This window comes from Rhododendron vialii, chromosome 10a (assembly GCF_030253575.1).
Source record: "Rhododendron vialii isolate Sample 1 chromosome 10a, ASM3025357v1".
Lineage (NCBI taxonomy): Eukaryota > Viridiplantae > Streptophyta > Magnoliopsida > Ericales > Ericaceae > Rhododendron > Rhododendron vialii.
In genome coordinates this window covers 36628397-36650176 of record NC_080566.1, presented here as the reverse complement: position 1 = coordinate 36650176, position 21780 = coordinate 36628397, and the positions used below count along the sequence as shown (strand labels likewise).

Genomic DNA, 21780 nt, shown 5'->3' with positions numbered 1-21780 from the left:
GGCATTGCTCTACCTTTCTGTCCATTTTTCACACGATTAGGAAATTTTAAGTCCTTAGCCCGCAAAGGCAAACCACGAACCTCCTCACGGTCTCCACCCTTAGGCCGTGCACTTTCGTTCGATTAGAAGTCAGATTGAGGCTTTCCGGCCTTGATACAAATTTGGACTGCAATCCAGTCCTTGCATGAGGCATACAGGCCTTGATACGAATTTGGGCAGCAATCCTGCCCTGGCACGCCCGCATCAGGCCTAGAACTGCACTACTCGCTGTTCCTAGGCCAAATTGTTACTTTTTGGGAAACAATCATTGGCACGCCCAGTGGGACCCTAATCGTTTTAAGGGGTATGATCACGCCGATTCATGTCAATTCAATACATTGAATTGGATGTTGAGATTCGGCGTCTTGAAGAAGAAATTAGTTGGCGCTATGATAAGGTCGATGAACTTGAAGATGAGATCAACCGTCTCAACATGGAGAAGTATCGACTCAATCCTATGGAGGGTTGGTTTCTCGACGCACAACACTACTACAACGATGCAGTTAGAAGGCTTGAAGACGAAATTGGCAGACTTGAAGATGAGGAATGCCAATTACGCAATGAGGTAGCCTATCTTCTTAATGCTAAGTCACGTGGCTATTCAAGTATCATGCATTCAGGCCTGCCCGAGCAGCCTGAATTCCAAAATTGTGGCTTTGGTGGTCCTCATACTCAGAACTTTGGAGGCCAAGTTGAAGAAAACATCAACATCCAGTCCTATACCGTTTCATCCAACGAAGAACTCTCACAGGAGTTTACTGATCCTTGGGATGCAGCTTTGTGTAGGCTTGAAGAATCCAACCAGGCCATTATAAACTCCAATCAAGCCATTATTGAAGCGTTGGCTAAACTTAAGGATAAGTTGTCAACTCCTACTCCACCACCGGTACCACGGTTTGGCACTTTAGGCTCGACTTCAGGCCTGAATGTGTCTAAACAAGCTTCTAGTAAGCCCACTAGGCCTCTCGGCTTCCCTCAGGCCTTAGCTCTCGAAAGCCCTGCACTCGAGGGGCAAGAAAGCCAAGGAATTACACTCCGGGGGCAAGGAGGCCAAGAAATTGCATTCGGGGGGCAAAATTCTCAATTCAGGCCTTCAACGATTCCCGAACAGCAACAAGGCCTGGATGATAAACCTCAGGATGATCACGACAACGATTTCAGGCCTGAGTGCAGCAGCCTACATTCAGGAGTCTTTCAAAAACTCCTAGATGGAAAGTTATTTCCAGGTTTGGAGGAGCAAAATGATAGGCCTGTTTCGACGCAAGGGGAGCAAGATCTCAAGCCTGAGACAAGCCAGATCATGGAAAGTCCAATCATGAGGCAAGATCAGCCCATTTTCTCCTCTTAAGAGCTTTCTAAAGTCTCTGAAGGGCTACCACATCCAGATTCAGTCCTTAGTGATGAGCAGATCATTGATGCAGATCAGGTACGATCCAGACCTGCCATCAGCTTAATAGACAGGTCTGAATTGCATGTTGCGGTTGTTCTATAAAAGGAGGAACGACATGAAGAGGAGGAAAACGGTGACACTCCAAGGCTTGATCATGATTCTTTTGTGATTGGAGATCCCCCTCCTCCCCCGGTTAACGAAGGCCTTTTTGGCATTGTCCGACCTGCCAAAAGGCATTACAAGCGTAGGCCAACTATAGGCCTAAAAGCTGTGGAATCGCTCCCACATTGGATTTGTGGGGCACATCAAAAGCGAGTGTTATTCACTTGGCTTACACGAAAACATCATGGTTGTGGGAAGGGCTAAGTAGAGGAAAGCCCTTCAAAGGCCGAACATGCATCTTTAAGATGTTCGGCCAAGGCCTACCAGTCATTGAGTAGGCCTTATTTTTAAGTTCATACCAGACCTTTTCTGCGGAGGTGGAGGCCTTTTATTTCATTTAAATAGACCTTTTTGCAAGAAATGAGGCCCTTTAAGCTCTTCCTTTCGGCCTGAGCCACCTTTTAAGGCCTTTCAACGTATTTCCAGGCCTTGTTGCAAACCTTTCATAGGTTTGGAGCTGCTCTGCAACCGGGACTGAAAAGAGGCCTCGTATCGGTGTATGAAGGCCTTTTCCACAAAGATGAAGGCCCTTTGAGCTCTTTAAGTAGGCCTGAATCTTCATTATAAACACTCTAAGTGGAAGTTTAGGCCTTTCAAACATGGTTTCAGGCTTGAACGCATAGCCTCTATTGGCGTAAACATGGCTAATAAGAGGCAATGAGCCTTGAGATTCAACTATAGTATAGGCATGATCATCATCCAATTGCTCTAAACAGCCCTAAAGGATGCAGATTGAGGCCTTTCATCTTTAAGAGAGGCCTTTCACAGGCCTGTCCAACAAAAATATGGTTGGCAGACTCATTCCAAGGTCTGAATTTAGAGAATACTGTCAGGGAGGCCTGAAAGCATGTTTGAAAAATGTTTAATGCCTACTAAGTCCATAGGAAAGACAATCAAAAGAATACATGCAAAAATTGGAATCGAGGCCTGTTTGGATGCCAAAAAATGGTTTTACTTTTTATACATGCCTTGATCCTAAAAATAAAGAATCAAGGCATGGGGGGGCAATGTTTACACCCATTTTTGGCCAAAAATCAGGAAATGGATTTACGGGTTAAAAGGTAGCCTCGAGGGTCGAGACCCTAGCCTTGAAAGACCTTACGACCAATTGCCCACGAATTAGGGCCGGTTCTTAAGAAATGATGGCCTTCCATATAGGCCTAAATCAGTCAAAGGCCTAGGGCTTGAATCAGTCCACCAGGCCTGAGTATTTCGTCCAGGCCTAACCCAAATTCCTAGAAGTAACAAAGGCCTAAGAAATGGGCCCAAATCGGTAGAAGCCTTCATTTTCTCACTAGGCTTGGGCTCAGAAAGCTTACATTGGGCAAAGGCCCATGATTTACCAGTAAGTTCAGGCCCAATTGATGAAAGGCCCACTACTTTAAGAGCATCGTTAAAGCCTTTAATGAGAATGAGGGGGCCTTAAGCTGCTCACAAGTAGCTCAAAGGCCTTAAACTGCTCACAAGCAGCTCACAAGGAGCTCAAAGGCCTTAAACTGCTCACAAGCAGCTCACAAGTAGCTCAAAGGCCTTAAGCTGCTCACAAGCAGCTCACAAGGAGCTCGAAGGCCTTAAGCTGCTCACAAGCAGCTCAAAGGCCTAGAATATTCCTGATAGGCAGGTCTGGGTAAGCTGCTCATAAGCAGCTCAAGGTCTGAACTGATGGGACCCCATTCTTCAGCATGAAGCAAGGCCAGAGACAGGTGGCACACATGCAGCCTTTGGGGCTGTTGGTGAATGATTCATGCAGACCTACGCAAGCTGCTCACAAGCAGCTCATCCAGGTCTGGTTAATCCTTTGTTTCTGGATCCTTCTTCCGTAAAAGATGAACCTCAGAGGATTTAGAGGGCCCACAAGTATGCAAGGTCCAATAAAATGATAAGAAAGGCCTGGTGAAGTATTGGTCTGCAGCTGTGGTGGGCCCGGAATGGCCTGGATACTGCAGAAACTGAAATTTTCTTTGCCCTTTTTCAAAGTTATATGCAGAAAAGAAGGATTTTTCAGGCCTTTACCATTTCCTTGGAGTAAAAGGCACGTTTTTATCAAAGAATAGCCTCTCATTGGAGCATTTTGAAGCAGCTCAAAAGGGACACTTGGCAGCCATGCATGAAGGCCTGTTGAAGCAGCTTGAACAGCTCAAGACCTGGAACATCTGCCTATAAATACCAGAGTTGAACCTTGGCAAAGGGTCCACGACCATCAAGCCCCCGGCTTATGCAAATTTATCTTTCTATTATCTTTAGTTTCCCGTTCAATCTAGCCACCCTAGATTTTATTTCATTTCCTTGTAATCAGACTTTATTAAACCGTTAATAAAGTTCTTTTATTTCTGTTTTAGGCATTGCTCTACCTTTCTGTCCATTTTTCATACGATTAGGAAATTTTAAGTCCTTAGCCCGCAAAGGCAAACCACGAACATCCTCACGGTCTCCACCCTTAGGCCGTGCACTTTCGTTCGATTAGAAGTCAGATTGAGGCTTTCAGGCCTTGATACAAATTTGGACTGCAATCCAGTCCTTGCATGAGGCATACAGGCCTTGATACGAATTTGGGCAGCAATCCTGCCCTGACACGCCCGCATCAGGCCTAGAACTGCACTACTCGCTGTTCCTAGGCCAAATTGTTACTTTTCGGAAACAATCAAGTAGCCAATCAAGCTGCTGCCAAAGCAATGATGTTTCTTTCAGGCGTAACAGTTGGGAATGGAGGAGACCTTGATGGACTGAGATTGAATGACATGCCAGTGAATTATTGTAAGTATCAATTATCTTTCTCACACCAACTGGGTTAGATCACCCATTGCTAATAATCAAAGTCAAAAAACACTGATTATCGAGTGCAAATAAAGTAGGAAAAACAGAGAGTTTGAAGCTAAAGGCTCGTGGAGTTGAGGCTTTGATACCTTGGTAGATCTCTGCTTTTGCCCTAATACTCGAGGTGTCATGGAATGGACCCAAGAATGCATATCAGGCTTCTACAAATTAATTCCGGAACAGGAAAAAACCTTGCATCTTTCTAGATGATATTTTTGGGTCATGGAAGTCTCGTCATAATTTAGAACTTACATAGCTTGCTTCCTCCAATTTCACATTACAGTTGTGGCTTTTTTTAAACGACTTAGAGGTGTGTTTTTTTACAATAAGCTGATCATGTCGGTAAAGCATTCTTGCTTGACATGTTTGTACTAGCACAAAATATAAGGGCAACAAAAATTTGATATCATTGCTTTTCAATGATGTTCATCTTGGGTTTTCATAGTTCATTATTTTTCTAGCTCACTTCAGTGGGTTCTGTATCACAGTGCCACTTATTTGACGTGCAGCAGACTAATAAAAACTCATTTGCAGCTGGAAACATGAGGCATCTGATTGTTGAGGCTTGCATCGCTAAAAATCTTTTGGACACGTCAGCATTTTTATGGCCTGGCTATGTAAAAGGCCGCAGCAACCAAATACCTCATAGCACTTCCGCTCAAACACCTGGTTGGTCATCCTCGATGAAGGGGTCCCCTCTAACACCTCCAATGGTAAATGCATTGGTTTCAACTCTCGGCTCATGTGAAAGTGGCAACCATACGAGTAACTATAACATTTCTTATTGGTAAACAATAAGAAATGTTCTTCAGCCAAATCCTTTCTTTCCTGAAGCCAACTATATCATATGGTCTTTTTGTTAAGTTACCAGTTGTATGGCAACTGAATTTAAACTTGTGGATTTGATGGAAGCTTAGCAGAAATAGAAAAGATATATGAGATCACAGTCAGTGGTTCTGATGAGGAGAAAATATCTGCTGCGAAAATTCTTTGTGGGGCATCTCTAATACGCGGTTGGAATATTCAGGTACCTTGCTGCACATTATGGAATCACTCTAATGGATCTTTTGTAGTATATTCTTGAGCGTAGATATTTCTTTCAGTTTTTCACCCTCCTTTTGCTCCTGATTTTTAAACTATATTTTTCCTCTCTACTTGCAGGAACATACTGTTCTTTTGATTACAAAACTGCTGTCACCTCCAGTTCCTTCAGATTACTCTGGAAGCGAGAGTCATTTGATAGGTTATGCTCCATTTCTGAATGTTCTCCTTGTGGGGATATCGTCTATTGATCATGTTCAGATTTTTTCCGTACATGGCGTGGTAGGTTGAGCTTCTAGAGGCATGCAATCTTTTCATCTTATATAGTTAAATTTGCTTTAGAGACATAATGAACAAGACTGAAGTGCTTATAGTAATTTGTTACTTTTCACAGTCAAGTTATACAAATCGTTAATATAAGCTCTTTCCTTTTTCAAATTGCTAAGAACAGAGAAGAGGACTTCATTCCTTGTGATATGATGAAGAAAGTCTACACAATTATGTGACAGTTGTGCACTAGAAAGAAACTAGACAATACATATGCCGCTCCTCATCTGAGTGGAAAATGCCTTCTATATGCATTACCTTATTATATTTATCTTTGTATTGTAAAAACACAACACATGAGTATTGCGCTTAGTTCAGGCAATGGATGGTATATGTTTAAGGTCATAAGATGTATGAAAGACAGAAATCAGAATGGAAACCAAAGCGAGAGGGTGAGCTTTTGTGCATGTAAAAATCCCCATACCTCAACATCTGCCATTGATTTTCCATTTCGTTTCTTTTTTTTCTTTTTTGTGATTGTCTGTCCAGGTTCCACAACTCACAGGTGCATTGATGCCAATCTGTGAGGTTTTTGGCTCATGTGTACCCATGGACTCTTAGCACTGGAGAAGAAATCTCTTCCCATGCTGTCTTCTCCAATGCATTCACTCTTCTGCTGAAGCTATGGAGATTTGATCGTCCACCTCTTGAACATGTTATGGGAGATGTGGCTCCAGTGGGATCTCAACTGACTCCAGAATACCTCTTATTGGTGCGCAACTTCCAATTAGCTTCATATGCGAACACATCGAAGGACCAACATAAAAGCAAGAGAGTGTCGAAATTTGCAAGCCCGTCTTCGACGGAGCAAATATTCATGGATTCATTTCCAAAGTTAAAACGCTGGTACCGGCAGCATCAAGAATGTATGGCTTCAATCCTCTCTGGTCTCATACATGGTAGTCCTGTTCATCGGATTGTTGATGGGCTCTTGAACATGATGTTTAGAAAGGTAATTAGAGGTAGTCAGCCAGTGACACCTGCAACTTCTGGGAGTAGTAATTCTTCTGGCACTGTGGCAGAAGATTCCTCCTTTAGACTTAAATTACCAGCTTGGGACATTCTGGAAGCAGTTCCTTTCGTGCTTGATGCTTCTCTGACGGCTTGTGCCCATGGAAGATTGTCTCCTCGTGAACTTGTGACATGTTAGTCCGTCTGCTTGAGATTTCATATACGCTTTCACATTTTTATGCATGTCAACCATTGGAAGTTTGAACCAGTGTCGACTCTGTCGAAGAGAAACCCTTTCTTTCTCTGTTAGTTTGTGGTCTTGTAGGAGCGATAAAAAAAACACAACAAACAGGTCTAATTTTCTTCCCTTTTTTGATGCTTCTTTTGCTGCTGCCTTTTTGCGTTCTTTTCTGCCCTTGTGCCTATTGTTGTTGATCCTTGGATCTCTTTGTAGTGCCTCTTAAGTTTAGGATTGTTTTGGCTATTGTTTTTTGTGGCCTCTTCTGCTTAATTTGTAACTTCTTTTTTTAGTTTTATCAACATGGACATGTACTGCTCTTCTTCAAGAGTAAGTGGAAGGAAATGAAGTAGCAAACAATAAGATAGATGAGCTAGTAGAGGCAAAAGAGGAACATGGGAGGACTTTGGCTAGTGTTATGGCGTTTCTTAAACACCAAGGATTCACCGGTTAGCGACTTTCTGGTTAGTACATCATGCTTTCCCTATTTAAATTCATCAAGAGAAAACTGGGCTGGAGTGGGGACTATATTTTTGTTGGTTTGGTTTTCTACTTTTTTTTGTGCCCTTTTTAAGCATATATTTTCTATTTATAGAGATTATGAAAGTTTTTATGTTCTCTGGTTTGATGTTAACTATCTCTACATCCTATAAGTCTGTCCAAAATAGATGGACAGACACAAATAGTCAATCAAGAAACAAATAGTTTATGTTGTATTCCTCTTGCTTTGGTATTGCTATGTTGTTTGCTGCTGTGGCTTTCCATCAAGAAACCTAATGTTTGACACTGTCCAGCTTGGTTTCTGTTGTAGCTGATAATCATGGAGTTTCTGGGCTATTATTGCTCTGGTTTTGGACTCTTACTACTCTGGTTTTGCTCTGCTATTACTGCCGTGGTATATCTTCATCTATAGAGATCTGATGTAGTTGTTGATGCTCATCATTGGACTTTTCCATCTGATGCTGATATGTGGTTTGGGGTCTGCTAATCCGTCGTGTCCCAAAACAGAGGGGTTTCCACCTCTTTAAGGTGGGGACATGACATATATGGGGACACAACTCCTTGGGTGTATAAAATCTTGTAGCTTAACATAACAATCTTTTTATTATTCTACATTCTGCATTTAAATATAGTAGGACTATAAGTATGGACCTTAATTTTTCAAACGGTCATGGGTAAAGCTCCCACAAATATTTGCCAATAATAGCACAACTATGCTTAGAATCTGATTATACCATTGGATCAATTAAACATGGCTGGTAGACATACACTTTACTGATAAAAAGGCGACCAAGTTATACAAGAGTATGAGGCTTTTCGTCTCTTTAAAAGTTCGGTTCTGTGCATTAATCATCCCATGAGGTGAGCTTTTCCTTGCTAAAGGTCGTGGTACTCGTGTTGTATTTTGAGTTGTGTTGTATTTTGAGTTAGGTCCTCACTTGTTGTTTCATTTGTATGTTGTAAAGTTTACATAATGTTTTGTGTTCTATTAACATCATAACCAAATTACTTTATCCAACTTTTCATGTGTGCAGATTGAATATGCATAATTTTGATAGCGAGGAAAATGGAATATATATGCTCTACTACGAGGACTTTTTGTTTGGATATATGCTTCTATGAAAACTCTTTTTTTGGATGAAGTTCCGAGTCTTCTTTTCTGGATATACGCTTCTATGAAGACTCATTTTTGGTTGAAGTTTCGACTCTTCTTTTTTTATTTTAATGATGCTACCGAACTATGATGAACATATATGGTATGGTCTACATTTCATGTTTTTTTCATGTGGACATTGATGCTTTATACCCTATGGGTGGATGTGACATTTTGGTGTAAAGTACATAGTTCTCCTGATTAATGGATGTTTAATTTGGACATGATTATATTGGTTTATGAAGATGTGTTGGCTATTATTATATATGGGGTAATGTATAATATATTTGTTTGTCTGAGTATTGAAATGAACATGATAATATTGTATTGTAAGAAGAGTGTAGGTGATCCACAATCTTTCGTCACTGATTGGTTTTAATTTGTAATTTTAGGTGAAAATATTCACTTTTATTATTTTTCATTATTATTTTTAATTAAATCCTTCGGTGACGAAATTTTTTTTTGTCACCTATGTGCTTAACTTGATCAATTACTTGCCACAATTACTGACGAAGTTGAAAATAGGTGACAAATAATTATGGCAACGGTGACGAAATGCTGTCATAAAAAATACAATTGGTGATGAATTTTTGTCGTCACCAAGTAATTTTTCCGTGACGAAAATTTTCGTCGTCAAAAGGCACTATGGGTGACGAAAAACAGATTTCGTCACCAGGGAGGAATCCTCGACAACTTTTAGTCGACAATTTTTTGTTTGTCACCTATACTATTTGTGACGAAAAATATACAATTTGTCACGATTTTTACTCGTCACTTAATGTGATTTTTCTTGTAGTGACGACAGCTGCGACAGCATGCTTTACTTTCAAGATTGACCTCCTACTAGTTTCATAGGTCAAAATTCGGACTTGTATTTTAGTCCAAAACTAAGAAGGTTCAAAGCAATGGAAATGGAGATGGACTTTCAAGATTGACCTCCTACTAGTTTCATAGGTCAAAATTCGGACTTGTATTTTAGTCCAAAACTAAGAAGGTTCAAAGCAATGGAAATGGAGATGGAGAGAAGACCATTGGCCTGTTCAAACTTCAAACCCTTCCCTCTCCCTCCCTCTTTCAATTTCCCTTTCCTTCTCCTCTGGAGTATTCACTAGTCCCAAAACACAGCCATATGATACTCCGAATTATTTTAGAATTACACATTTATACAGAATTCATACATTTTGTCGTGAACTCTACGAGAATTTGTGATATTAAAGTGCTCCGAATTGAAGCACGTATCCTATATATGGCCGTTCTCTAGGAGGAGTGAATAATATTAGACCTCCAAAAATGTTAGGATACATATCTCTCGGAACATGAAAATGTTCAAAAAAGAAAAAATAAACGGTTCAGATTTATAGTTAATATCCTGAATCTAGATGTTCTCCGACTTTTTTCTTACTCTCTCCGAGAAAAAATAGACGGTCCTCTCTCCCGTTTGCACCAAAAGTCCCATAAAAACCCCCTCTCTCAAATCTCTGTTCCCATTTCCACATTCCCCAAAAAACCCAGTCGTCGAAATGGAACTGCCGGCGAATCCAATCCCAGCCGTCGTGCTCCTCCTCTCTTTACTCGCGGCAGCACCTCCGGTCTCCGCCAGACTCAAAACCTGCACTATTACGTACGATGACTTCAACACCTCCAACTCCAACACCCACAAATTGTACTTAGCCAGCAATGCTTCAACGCTAGCCAGCGGCACCCTCCATGTCACGCTGGAGTCGTCCGAGTACACCCAACCCACCAACCAATCCGGTCGAATTTTATACGACAAGTCTTTCAAGCTATGGGAAGGCCGAAACGACACTTACTCCGACCAAGTGGCGTCGTTTAACACCTCGTTCCTCGTGAACCTCAACCAAAAGATCGGTTTTCCTACCCCTGGTGAAGGCCTGACGTTTGTGGTGGCGCCGGACCTCAATCTCCCGCCGAATAGCTTCGGCGGGTACTTGGGTCTGACCAATTTCACCACCGACGGCGACGTTTCGAACCAGATTATCGCAATTGAGCTCGACACGTTTAAAGAAGATTTCGACCCCGACTCGAACCACGTCGGACTTAATATAAACTCCGTCATATCTAACAGCACCACCTCGTTGAGCCCACTCGGGTTTGAACTGGTTCCGCCCTATGGAACGACGCACAATTTCTTCAATGTATGGGTCCAGTACGACGGTATCAAAAAGGTAATTAATCGATGGAACTTCATTCCGATAGTTGCAATATAAGCACAGAAGTTTGGACACAGATGTTTTGAACCGTTCAATACATGTTTGTTTTTTGGTACATCGGAAGTTGAATACGTGTGAGCTTCACACAATATACATATATAAAACCACCCGCATCAACAACTAGAAACAATAATGCTAAAGGGCTGCACAGTCAGCGCGTACAACTCGCTTTTGGGCCTGTCCTGTGTTCAAAAAAGATAATCGGAGTCACTCAATTTGATTAAAATATCTTGTTTAAGGGTCTTCGTAAAAAATCAGCTCCATCTGATATCATTAAAGGCATTTATGAAACGTGCATATTTCCTCTCCTCTTTCCCCCCCCCCCCGCTCTCTCTCTCTCTCACTTTTTCCCTGACCTCCCCTTCTCCCCTTGAAGAATCGAGAGGCTAAAGAATAAAGTTGAGATTTGCAAGTAGCAACAATAAACTTATCGAACAAATTTTTATTTTTAGCTTTATCAAATTCTTTATACATGAATAAACTTTTCAACATACCCTAGGAAATCATCAGTCCAGATCATCCCTTTGTAGGTTCAAATTATCGAAATTCGATCAGAAAATGAAAGAAATGGGAATGTCCGTATTTTAACTAAAATTAGGACTCCCTCATATATCTAAACAAATGAGAGTTCGTAGGTATCTAAACAAATTTTTTTTAAGGAAAAATATGATGTTTGATACTATCTCTGTTCCCAAATGAGAGTTCACTTTTATTTTTTCTGTTACTTTTATCTTGTTTATATTTTTTAAGTAATATTTTTTTTGATTTTAAAAATTACTCTCTCCGTCCCTAAATAAGTGTTCGGCGCGCAAAACTAGGCATTACAAAAAATGCATATTTTTTTATTAAAAAATTTAATTTTTTTTCACAATCTAATAGAACTCATTGCTATTTATTGATTTGTGAAAAAAAAAATTTTAACGAAATAAATGCATCTTTTTGAAGGCCTAGTTTTGCGCGCCGGACACTTATTTAGGGACGGAGGGAGTATCTAATAAAACTAATTAAGATCTATGAAACATGATACATATTGGATTTTTAGCATTATAGATTGAAAAGATATATACATTTTTTTGAACCATCTGGAATAGTTATATGATTCTCATTTTGGAACGGAGGAAGTATATAGTTAGATGACCTTGTTTACAAATGATCTTGTCAACGACTGTACACCAATGAAATGAGCGATGCGGATCCTCCAATTATTTTTGGTCTAGCTAGTATCCCTAAAATAGTAATCCCTCCGTCCCAAATTATTAATCTTTTTTTGGCACATTTAAATAATTGTCTATATTTCACAATTTATAATGTTTTCTACGATTTCGAAACCTTCGTTTAACAAAATTAATTAAGATCTATCAAACACGATAATATTGAATAAAAAAAATAGGGCAAATTTTCGAAATCGTCCTTTTTATTTTACAGTTGTCTCAATTTCATCCCTCTAGTTTCAATTACTACCAAATAAACCCTGTAGTTTGTTTTACATTCTAAATTGGTAAAATCGTTAACACCATCAACGAAACTAACGAAAAAATATGATAAAAAATTAAATTCTCTAATTTTCAATCCGGTTGAACCGGTGCGAAGATCTTATTACTCTGATCATATTATTCTAAAATGTCATAATTAAATTTTATTTTTAAGGCTCTTATAATAAAGTTTCTACTCCACAGAGTTCATTATGAAAGCCTTAGCGACAATATTTCATTATGACTCTTTCGAATAATATGATTAAAATAGTAAAATCTTCACACCGGTTTAAATTGATTAAAAATTGGAGTATTTAATTTTTTGACCATATTTTTAAATATATAAACAGTCAAAAAAACTAAGTGCTCCAATTTTCAATCTGTTTGAATGGGTACGAAGATCTTATTATTCTGATTATATTACTTCAAAAGGTCATAATTAAATTTTGTCTTTAGGGCTCTCATAATCAAATTTCTGCTCCACAAGGTCAATTATGAAAGCACTAGGGAAAAAATTTAATTATAATCTTTTAGAATAATAAGATCTTAACACCGGTTAAAACGGATTAAAAATTAAGGCATTTAATTTTTTTGAGTCTGTTTATATATATTAAAAAATATGATTAACAAATGTTTTAAGAATAACATACGGTTTGAATTGTATTTGTAGGACCTATAATCAGTTCCGCAAAAATCAATAATTTCTTGCCTATTATGTTGTGCCACAAACAGGTCCATTGGCAAGGTATATTTAAATGAGAAAATAGTGAGAATAAAATGCTGGTTTTGTGCAATTATGTAAAAGTGACTAGCTAAAGTTTTAAAAAAAGAAAAGAAAGAGTTTTGAGGATTAATTTTGTCCAAAATTTGCTGAGCCGGGTAAGGATGCTCTTATTGAAATGGTATCGGGCTCAGTTCATTCTATGGGGGGGGGGGGGGGGGGGGGGGGGGGGGGGGGGGGGAATGAGTTTTGGGATTATGTTTTAGGGCTGGGAAAGAAAGACGTAAAAGAAAAGGACTTAGTTTTTATTCTGTGTGTTTCAGACATTGAGGTTCCCATAATCCTTGAGCCACATCACCTAATCCGTTAGTCCCTTGAGCATTTTCCGTCCAAGTTTAACGGTAAGGATAGACGAATGACTCTCGAATTGGTATGTTTGCCCAAAACTCAAATACTGCCTGGTGCACTTGTTCTCGCACATTTTTTTTTTTTTGTTAACATGCAATTTACTAGTATTGTTTTCCAAGGAAACCCTAGCTTTATCATACTAAATTTTCTTTTGACCAACGAAACATAAACAGTCCATCGCGGTTTACATGGCTAAACAAGCAAACCCAACGGATCCAACACCTCCCAGACCCGATACCCCGATTCTTACATCATATCTGGAGCTCAGAGGGGTCGTGAATCAGAAATCGTATTTCGGGTTTTCGGCATCAACAGGCAACTCAGCAGAACTCAACAGAGTTCTACGGTGGAACCTGACAGTGGAATACTACTACGACATAAATTGTGTGGAGATTGGCCTTATCATCGGGATACCAACGGCGGTACTTTTACTGGCGAAACTGGTTTTGGTAGTATACTTCCGAAAGAGGTGGTTATCACAACGGTCCGATCGGCAAATGTCGAGAAAACTGAAGAGAATGCCCGGGATGCCGAGGAAGTATCAGTACAAAGAATTGCAGAAGGCTACAAACAATTTTGATAAGACGAGGAAGTTGGGACAAGGTGGGTATGGAGTGGTCTACAAGGGGTATTTGGCGAATCAAAAGAATTTGGCAGTTGCGGTGAAGATGTTCTCTAGAGAGAGTTTGAAGGGTCAGGATGATTTCTTTCAAGAGCTTACAATTATCAATCAACTCGGGCACAAATACCTTGTCCCATTTCAGGGTTAGTCCTTTTTCAATCCTAATCTTCCCCATATGGCCTATTTCTCAAAGAGTAATTAATGCTAGGTACCAAAAAAAATTATCCCAAAAGTGTTCCAATAAGAGCAATCAGTGATTGAGAATCATTTTAATGATTGGATCACATACATCAATGTGAATCTCAACCGCTAGTTGCTCTTTTCGTGGCACTTTAGGAAAAAGTTTTCTTTGTCCTAACATTAATGTTTCTCAATTTATAGTTAGTTGTCCCTTGTACACACACAGTCATAACACAAAAACATTTCTATCTCTATCACAGGATGGTGTCACAAGCATGAAAAGTTGTTGCTGGTTTACGACTACATGCCCAACGGTAGCCTTGACAAAAGCCTTTTCGACGATGCCAACCGCACGCGGTTGAGCTGGACTCTCCGTCGGAAGATCATCTCCGGGGTAGCCTCTGCTCTCCACTACCTCCACAACGAGTACCAAAAGAGGGTGGTCCACCGCGACGTCAAGGCCAGTAACATCATGCTTGACGCTGAGTTCAACCCCAAGCTAGGAGACTTTGGCCTTGCACGAGCCCTAGACTACGAGAAAACCTCGTACACGGAACCCCAAGGCATTCCGGGAACACCGGGGTACATGGCCCCCGAATACTTGTTCACGGGCAAGGCCACCGAGCAGTCTGATGTATATTCTTTTGGAGCAGTTCTATTGGAAGTGGTTTGTGGTCGTATGCCTGGGAACCAAATTGGCACATACCCGTTGTTAGTAGATTGGGTCTGGGTCTTGCATAGCAAGGGCCAGTTACTTGAGGCGGTAGACAGTAGGCTCGGGGAGGACTATGTTGCGGAGGAGGCCCAAAGATTTTTGCTTCTGGGTTTGGCCTGTTCTCATCCGATAGCAAGTGAAAGGCCCAAAACTCAGGAAATTGTTCAGATGCTATCGGGCTCGTTGCCTGTGCCCCACGTGCCGTCATTCAAGCCGCCATACACGTTGGCACCCGTGCCGATGTTAGAGGAAGACATCATATATTCCGGCCACCACCACCGACCCGAGATGTTCTTTACGGCAGCGGATTGTAAATCAGGTTCGGCACCAGTGGCCATTAACCCAGAAATCCAACGCCCATATAGTGACAGCTACATTAATATCATTTAAGTTCTTATTTTTTCTGGTCTTTTGTACCAGCTATAGTTGTTAACGCTGGAATAAGAAATCAGAAGATTTCCATCCTTCTCACTTTTTTTATTTTATTTTATGTATTTACTCTGATTTGTTTATTGAGTGGCGGGAGAAGAATGGCGGAATAGCTTTTACATTTGGTGGGTGATGGTGTATAGATTGAGAGTCTTTTTCACGGAGCCTCCGTGAACATATGTTTCGGAGCTATTCAATCTCGCATGTTCATTTCGATTTTGGACAGTCTAGATTTTAATAAAACTTTTCCTGAGAAAAGTTAATCATAATAAATTATTACTGGTCATAATTGGTTTTCAATTCGGATCGTTCAAAAACACGATGGACAGTCAAGATTGAGCTTAGTAACTTCTTCTTTCCGGAACAGCCGTAAAGAAGATTTTCTCGTATAAAATTATCTTTTGTTGTACTTGTGTTTCTTTGTACTAACAGGTTTCGTTTAACAGTTAAAAGATGATTTGTTTACACGTGAAGTTGTTAAAAGTCCATATTCTATGCAAAAGCCAAAATGTTAAGACATCAGAAAGAGGGATCTGCAAAAGGCTAGAATTTTTTTTTTTTTTCTCGGCAAAAGAAAATTTTTATTAAACTCGAAATGGGTACATCGAGTAAAAAGGAAGGGAGAACCAGAAAGTTCACCACAACCCAAAACAGGGAAGGAAAATAAAAGGAAAGTTACACCCAAAAAAGACACCTAAATAACGAGTCTTCTAACACCGTCAAGGTTTGCTTTGATATCTTCCACCGTATACACCTTTATATCAAACTTGGCTTTGATCCACATGGTTGCTCTTGATTTGATTAACTCTCCCAAATGATTGCAATCCACAATTTTATTGTTGAAAATAGCGTCATTCCTTGCAATCCAAATAGACCATAGGGTTGCATAGAAACAACACTCCCAAAGATGTTTCTCCAAATTTTTAAAATGAGAAGAGAACCATCAGAAAGATAAATCTGCCAAATTTGAAGGAGTCACCCAAACTATGTTCCACCAATCGGCTATTCTTGACCAAATGACCGTCGAAAAGGGACAAGATAGTAGAACATGCACTGGAGTTTCCAATTCCAACAAACAAAATGGGCAAAACAGAGCTGTTTCATCTACTCCTACCATTATGTTCCTACTACTCAAAATTGATCTAGTTGCAATCTTGCTTTGACATGCCATCCACGAGAAAATCTCCACTTTTGGAGAGCTAAGACTTCTCCACAAAGAACCAAGTCCGGAATTCTGGGTAAAAGTTTCAGCTTCCCAAAGATCATAGACAGACTTAACAGAAAATAAGTTATTAGAATTCCCAGTCCAGAGCATCACATCCAATCTTGACGGCACCAAAGACACATTTTGTAATCTGCCAATTAAATCATTCATTTGTTCACGTTCCCAATCATGCAATCTCCTTTGAAAAAACAAACTCCAATCTCCATTACCTACCGAGTTGAGCACATTACATACCAGTTCATCTCTTTGCGACGATTTCAAATACAATCTTGGAAACTCCTCTCGCAGTGTTTGATCCCCCATCCATTTGTGATTCCAAAAAGAAGTGTTATTTCCAGAATATACTTGAATTCTAAACCCATCTTGAATTACGATCCCCATTGCACTCTCTGTATTCCCAATTGAACATATGTCTCTCCAGATTATAGATGCCCTCCCATACGATGGTAATTGAGGAAGCCAATCTTGATGTGAGAGACCATACTTCCTGCACACTACTCTAGCCCATAGAGAATCCTTTTCTCTACTAATTCTCCACCACCATTTTGCTAACAAAGCATGATTCTGCTCAACCATCCTTTTCACTCCTAAACCTCCATATTTTTTACTCTTTGTTATAGTTTCCCAACTAACCAAATGGATCTTCTTCTTATCAATGGAATCACCCCAAAAAAATTGTCTTTGAAGTTTTTCAATCTTCCTTGCAACCGAAATTGGCATCTTAAAGAGGGACATGAAGTAAACAGGTAAACTGCTTGTATTTGAATTGATAAGTGTCAATTTACCTCCAGACGACATAAATCTCCTTTTCCATACTGCCAACTTCTTCTCCAGCCTATCTATCACAGGTCGCCAAGTTTGAACTCTTCTAGGATTAGCTCCAAGTGGGAGTCCGAGATAGTTTATAGGAAGTGAACCAATACGACACCCCATCACCAAAGCTAGACTAATGACATCCTGATCTTGGCATTTAACCCCACACATCACACTATTTGAGAAGTTAATTTTCAGGCCTGACATGAGTTGAAATAGCCTAAGAATTCTTTTTAGAGCAACCATTTCCTCCAACTTATTCTGACAGAAAATGAGAGGGTCATCTGCAAATTGTAGGTGAGAAACAATCTCCCCATTTCTTCCAACTCTGGTTCCATTTATCAATCCCACTGCTAGTGCCCTTTCCAACAAAATATTTAAAGCTTCCACAACCAAATTGAAGAGGAAAGGGGATATAGGATCCCCTTGTCTAAGGCCTTTAAACGTTTTAAATTCTTTTGAAGCAGAACCATTTACAAGAACTGACATGGACACAGTTGAAATACACTCCTTTACCCATTGACACCATTTATTCCCACACCCGACCTTTGTTAGCATATCAATCAAGAAGCCCCAATTTACACAATCATAAGCCCTCTCAAAATCAAGTTTTAGGACTATACCACCCTGAGCACTGTTCTTCCAAAAATCAATAACTTCATTTGCTATCAGTACTCCATCGAGGATTTGTTTACCACCAATGAAAGCCGCCTGAGTTTCTCCAATTACTTTAGGAAGAATATTTCTTAATCTATTGGACAAGACTTTAGACAAGAGTTTATACACCCAACCAATCATACAAATCGGCCTGAAATCCTTAAAATATGTTGGCCCATCAATCTTTGGAATTAAAGCCACAAAGGTTGAATTAATACCTGATGTGAGTTTGGCATTTGAATAAAATTCTGAAAAGAACTTAAAGACCATATCCTTCAGAAAACTCCACCCTTTCTTAACAAAAGAGAAGTTAAAACCATCCGGGCCTGGGGCTTTGAAATTGTTGCAATCCTTCACCGCTTCAAAGATCTCCTTTTCATCAAAAGGTTTTTCCAATCCTTGCGCTTCATCACCAGATAGAACTCTAGGGAAGATTCCCCCTAAGAATCCTCTATCTACTCTGTCTTCCAGAAAATTGTTGCTAAAAAATTCCACTGCTGCATCTTTAATCTCAATCGGATCCTCCAATATTCTTCCGTTGAATTTAATAGATCCCATCAAATTCCTCCTGAATCTAGTGTTAGCAAAAATTTGGAAAAACTTAGTATTTTTATCACCAAGCTTCAACCAATTCACTCTGGATTTTTGTTTCCAAAGAGACTCCACCATTTTCTCCAATTTCCAAAATTCAGATTTGGCCTTACTTTTGCGTTCTTTTTCATCTGAGTGAAGCTGCCTATCTTCTGCCACAAGATCCAATTTGTAAATTGTCTCTTGACATGATTCAAGAGCTGTGAAAACATTTCCAAAATCCTCCTTATTCCATTGCTTCAAACGATTTTTGACAGCCCTCAGTTTTTGGACAATAACAAAACCTGCCCATCCATACACTTGACAACTCTCCCATGCTTCTTTAGCTACTTTCAAACAATTTGGGTTAGTTAACCAAATATCCTTAAATCGAAATGGTTTCGGTCCCCAGTCTCTACAATCATCTGCAATCATGATGGGATTATGATCCGAGATGGGTCTAGGTAGACCCCATTGCACCAATTTGAATCTGTCAATAAAAGATTGAGATAGAAGGAATCTATCAAGCCGACTGTGGATTGCAAGGTCTTGAAAATTGGTCCAAGTGAATTTTCTACCCTGCATGGGAATATCCATCAGCTCCATATTGTTAATAAAATCTTTGAATTCCCTCATACCTCGGTTGACATTAGTGCATCCCACTCTTTCATCTATTTCTATGATTTCATTCAAATCCCCCCCTACGCACCACGGTAACTGAGAGCTTGCTTTGATCTGGAGCAGCTCATCCCATAATTCTTTTCTCTGAACTTCCCCATTCGGAGCATAGATGTTAACTAGAACACATTGGAAATCACCATATAGCATACCTTCCAAGATAATGTAAGATTTATGAACAGTGATATTTGATGCCTTAAACACCTCAAAATCCCATAAGATCAGAATTCCCCCCGAAGCTCCAATAGAATTAGAAACTGCAAACTCCACGTTTGTGTTACCCCATATCTTCTGAACCATCCTTAGATCCACATTCTCCAATTTGGTTTCCTGAATAAATAGCAAATCAGGCTTCCTTTTCTTTATAATCTTAGAAACAAACTTTTTTTTTAACACACTCCCCATTCCACGAATATTCCAGGATATTATCTTCATTCAAAATATTTGGATACCCTTTAATCACCACAAGATGGATAAAATCAATTTACAGAGTGATGTTAACAATGCCAAACACAAATATATGAAGGTAATGGATAAAGCAAGAATTGAAGATCCCAATAATAATACACGAAAATACACAATTCAACATATTATTTTTAGTGGAAGCGCATTAAAGCTATCCATTGCTTTCCATATTATGCGTGAAAAAGTCTACGGCGTCTTGAGAAAGTAACAGAACCCCGGAATTAGATGAGCTTGACACAAAACAGGTATCACTTTAGTTCGCAGCAAAAACACAAGTTCTGCTACTAAAACATCAGTCCATTACGTATCTTTTACTCCATGAAAAGGAAGCTATACATAAGAAATACCATTTACTCCTACTTCAGAAAAAGGTTAAAGTGTGAGCAAAACACATAATTGAGTGAAAGATGTTGTTGAGAACCTTATAGCAACTGTCTCTCGTACATGTTGTAAAACCCACCTCCCCTCTCTCTCTCTCTCTCACAGGATGGTGTCATGACAAGAACGGGAAGCTGCTGCTTGTACGAATACATGCGCAATGGCAGCCTCGAAAAACACCTCTTTGTTGATGCCGACAACAAGCCGTTGAGCTGGGATCGCCGTGACAAGATCATCTCCAACGTAGCCTCCGCCCCCCACTATCCCCACAATGAGTTCAAATCGAGGGTGGTCCACTGCGACCACAAGGCTAGTAACATCCCGTCACTGTATGCTCAAAACTCAATTTATATGGGAGTAATGGCAAAGAGTCCACTACATTACTTGGTTCCAGTATATATTCAATGACCCATATTCACCTAAAGGCTAAGCCTTGTAAGTGGTGACTTATCCAATTGTATATTAAGGCCTAACTCTTTTTCTATTCATCCGATGTGGGACTCAACGTACAACTCTTTTTCTATTCATCCGATGTGGGACTCAACGTGCACACGTGTTCTAGCATAACTTCAATGCCAGGCTAGGAGACTTTGGCCTTGCACTGGCCCTAGAAACAGAAGAAAAAAAACCTCGTACATTGAAGCTGAGGGTGTTCCAGGAACAATGGGGTACATGACCCTTGAATACTTGCGCACAAGCAAGGCCACCGAGTAGTCTGATGTATATGCTTTTGGTGCAGTTATGTTGGAAGCGGTTTGTAGGCGAAGGCCAACTGGGAGCCAAATTGGCAAGTACAATTCCTTAGTAGATTGGGTCTGGGCCTTGCTCTCCCAAATTGGCAAGTACAATTCCTTAGTAGATTGGGTCTGGGCCTTGCATCACAAAGGCTGGTTACTTAAGGCAGTGACGCAGCGAAATTCACGATAGACTAGTTGCGTACTAATCTAAACGAGATAAATGTTCAAGTCCATGAATGAGTTCTTGAGTTCACAAGAAGAATGAGATAAACTCATAATTTTATTGATAATTGAATTAATTGACCCTTAGGCCTACACCCGTATTTATAATAATAGGAGTCCTAACAATAATGCAACTACTTAGAGTAGAGATCAAGCAAAACAATTATTTGGAAACCAAGACCATAATAAAAAGGAAAATAAAATCTCCAAGGGAATAATAAATCGTACCAAAACTAGGAAATAGAAAAATAAGAAACGTGTAGCTAGAGTAGAGACCAAGCCAAACAATTATTTGGAAACCAAGACCATAATAAAAAGGAAAATAAAATCTCCAAGGAATAATAAATCCTACCAAAACTAGGAAATAGAAAAATTAGAAACGTGTCAAATAGGCAGCACAATATAATATTCTAATAATATTGTTCCGAAATACAAAATATACAATATAAAAAAATTCGTACGCTATTTGCGCGAATAGTTAAACTCTTCTAGTGAATAATTCTTTTAAAATGCGGATTATTGATTACCAAAATGGACGATTGAGATTGCCTCCGTAAATAAATTTCTCTCTTGGTTTTATTAATTGCATGGTGCATACACATAGTTGTTCCCGGCAACCACCGACGACACAACGTTCTTTA

At 39.7% G+C, this 21780-nt stretch overlaps 1 protein-coding gene and 1 pseudogene across 1 annotated transcript; both read left to right on the top strand.

Moving 5' to 3' along the window:
- The first annotated feature begins 361 nt into the window (after positions 1–361).
- Positions 362–8368, top strand: LOC131303188 (mediator of RNA polymerase II transcription subunit 33A-like; annotated as a pseudogene).
- A 1753-nt stretch (positions 8369–10121) lies between these two features.
- On the top strand, positions 10122–15355 carry LOC131303187 (probable L-type lectin-domain containing receptor kinase S.5). Its single transcript, XM_058329967.1, has 3 exons — positions 10122–10802; positions 13622–14213; positions 14511–15355. Exons 1-3 carry the CDS (start codon positions 10137–10139, stop codon positions 15353–15355), a joined length of 2103 nt encoding a protein of 700 aa, XP_058185950.1. The 5' UTR covers positions 10122–10136.
- Positions 15356–21780: the final 6425 nt, after the last annotated feature.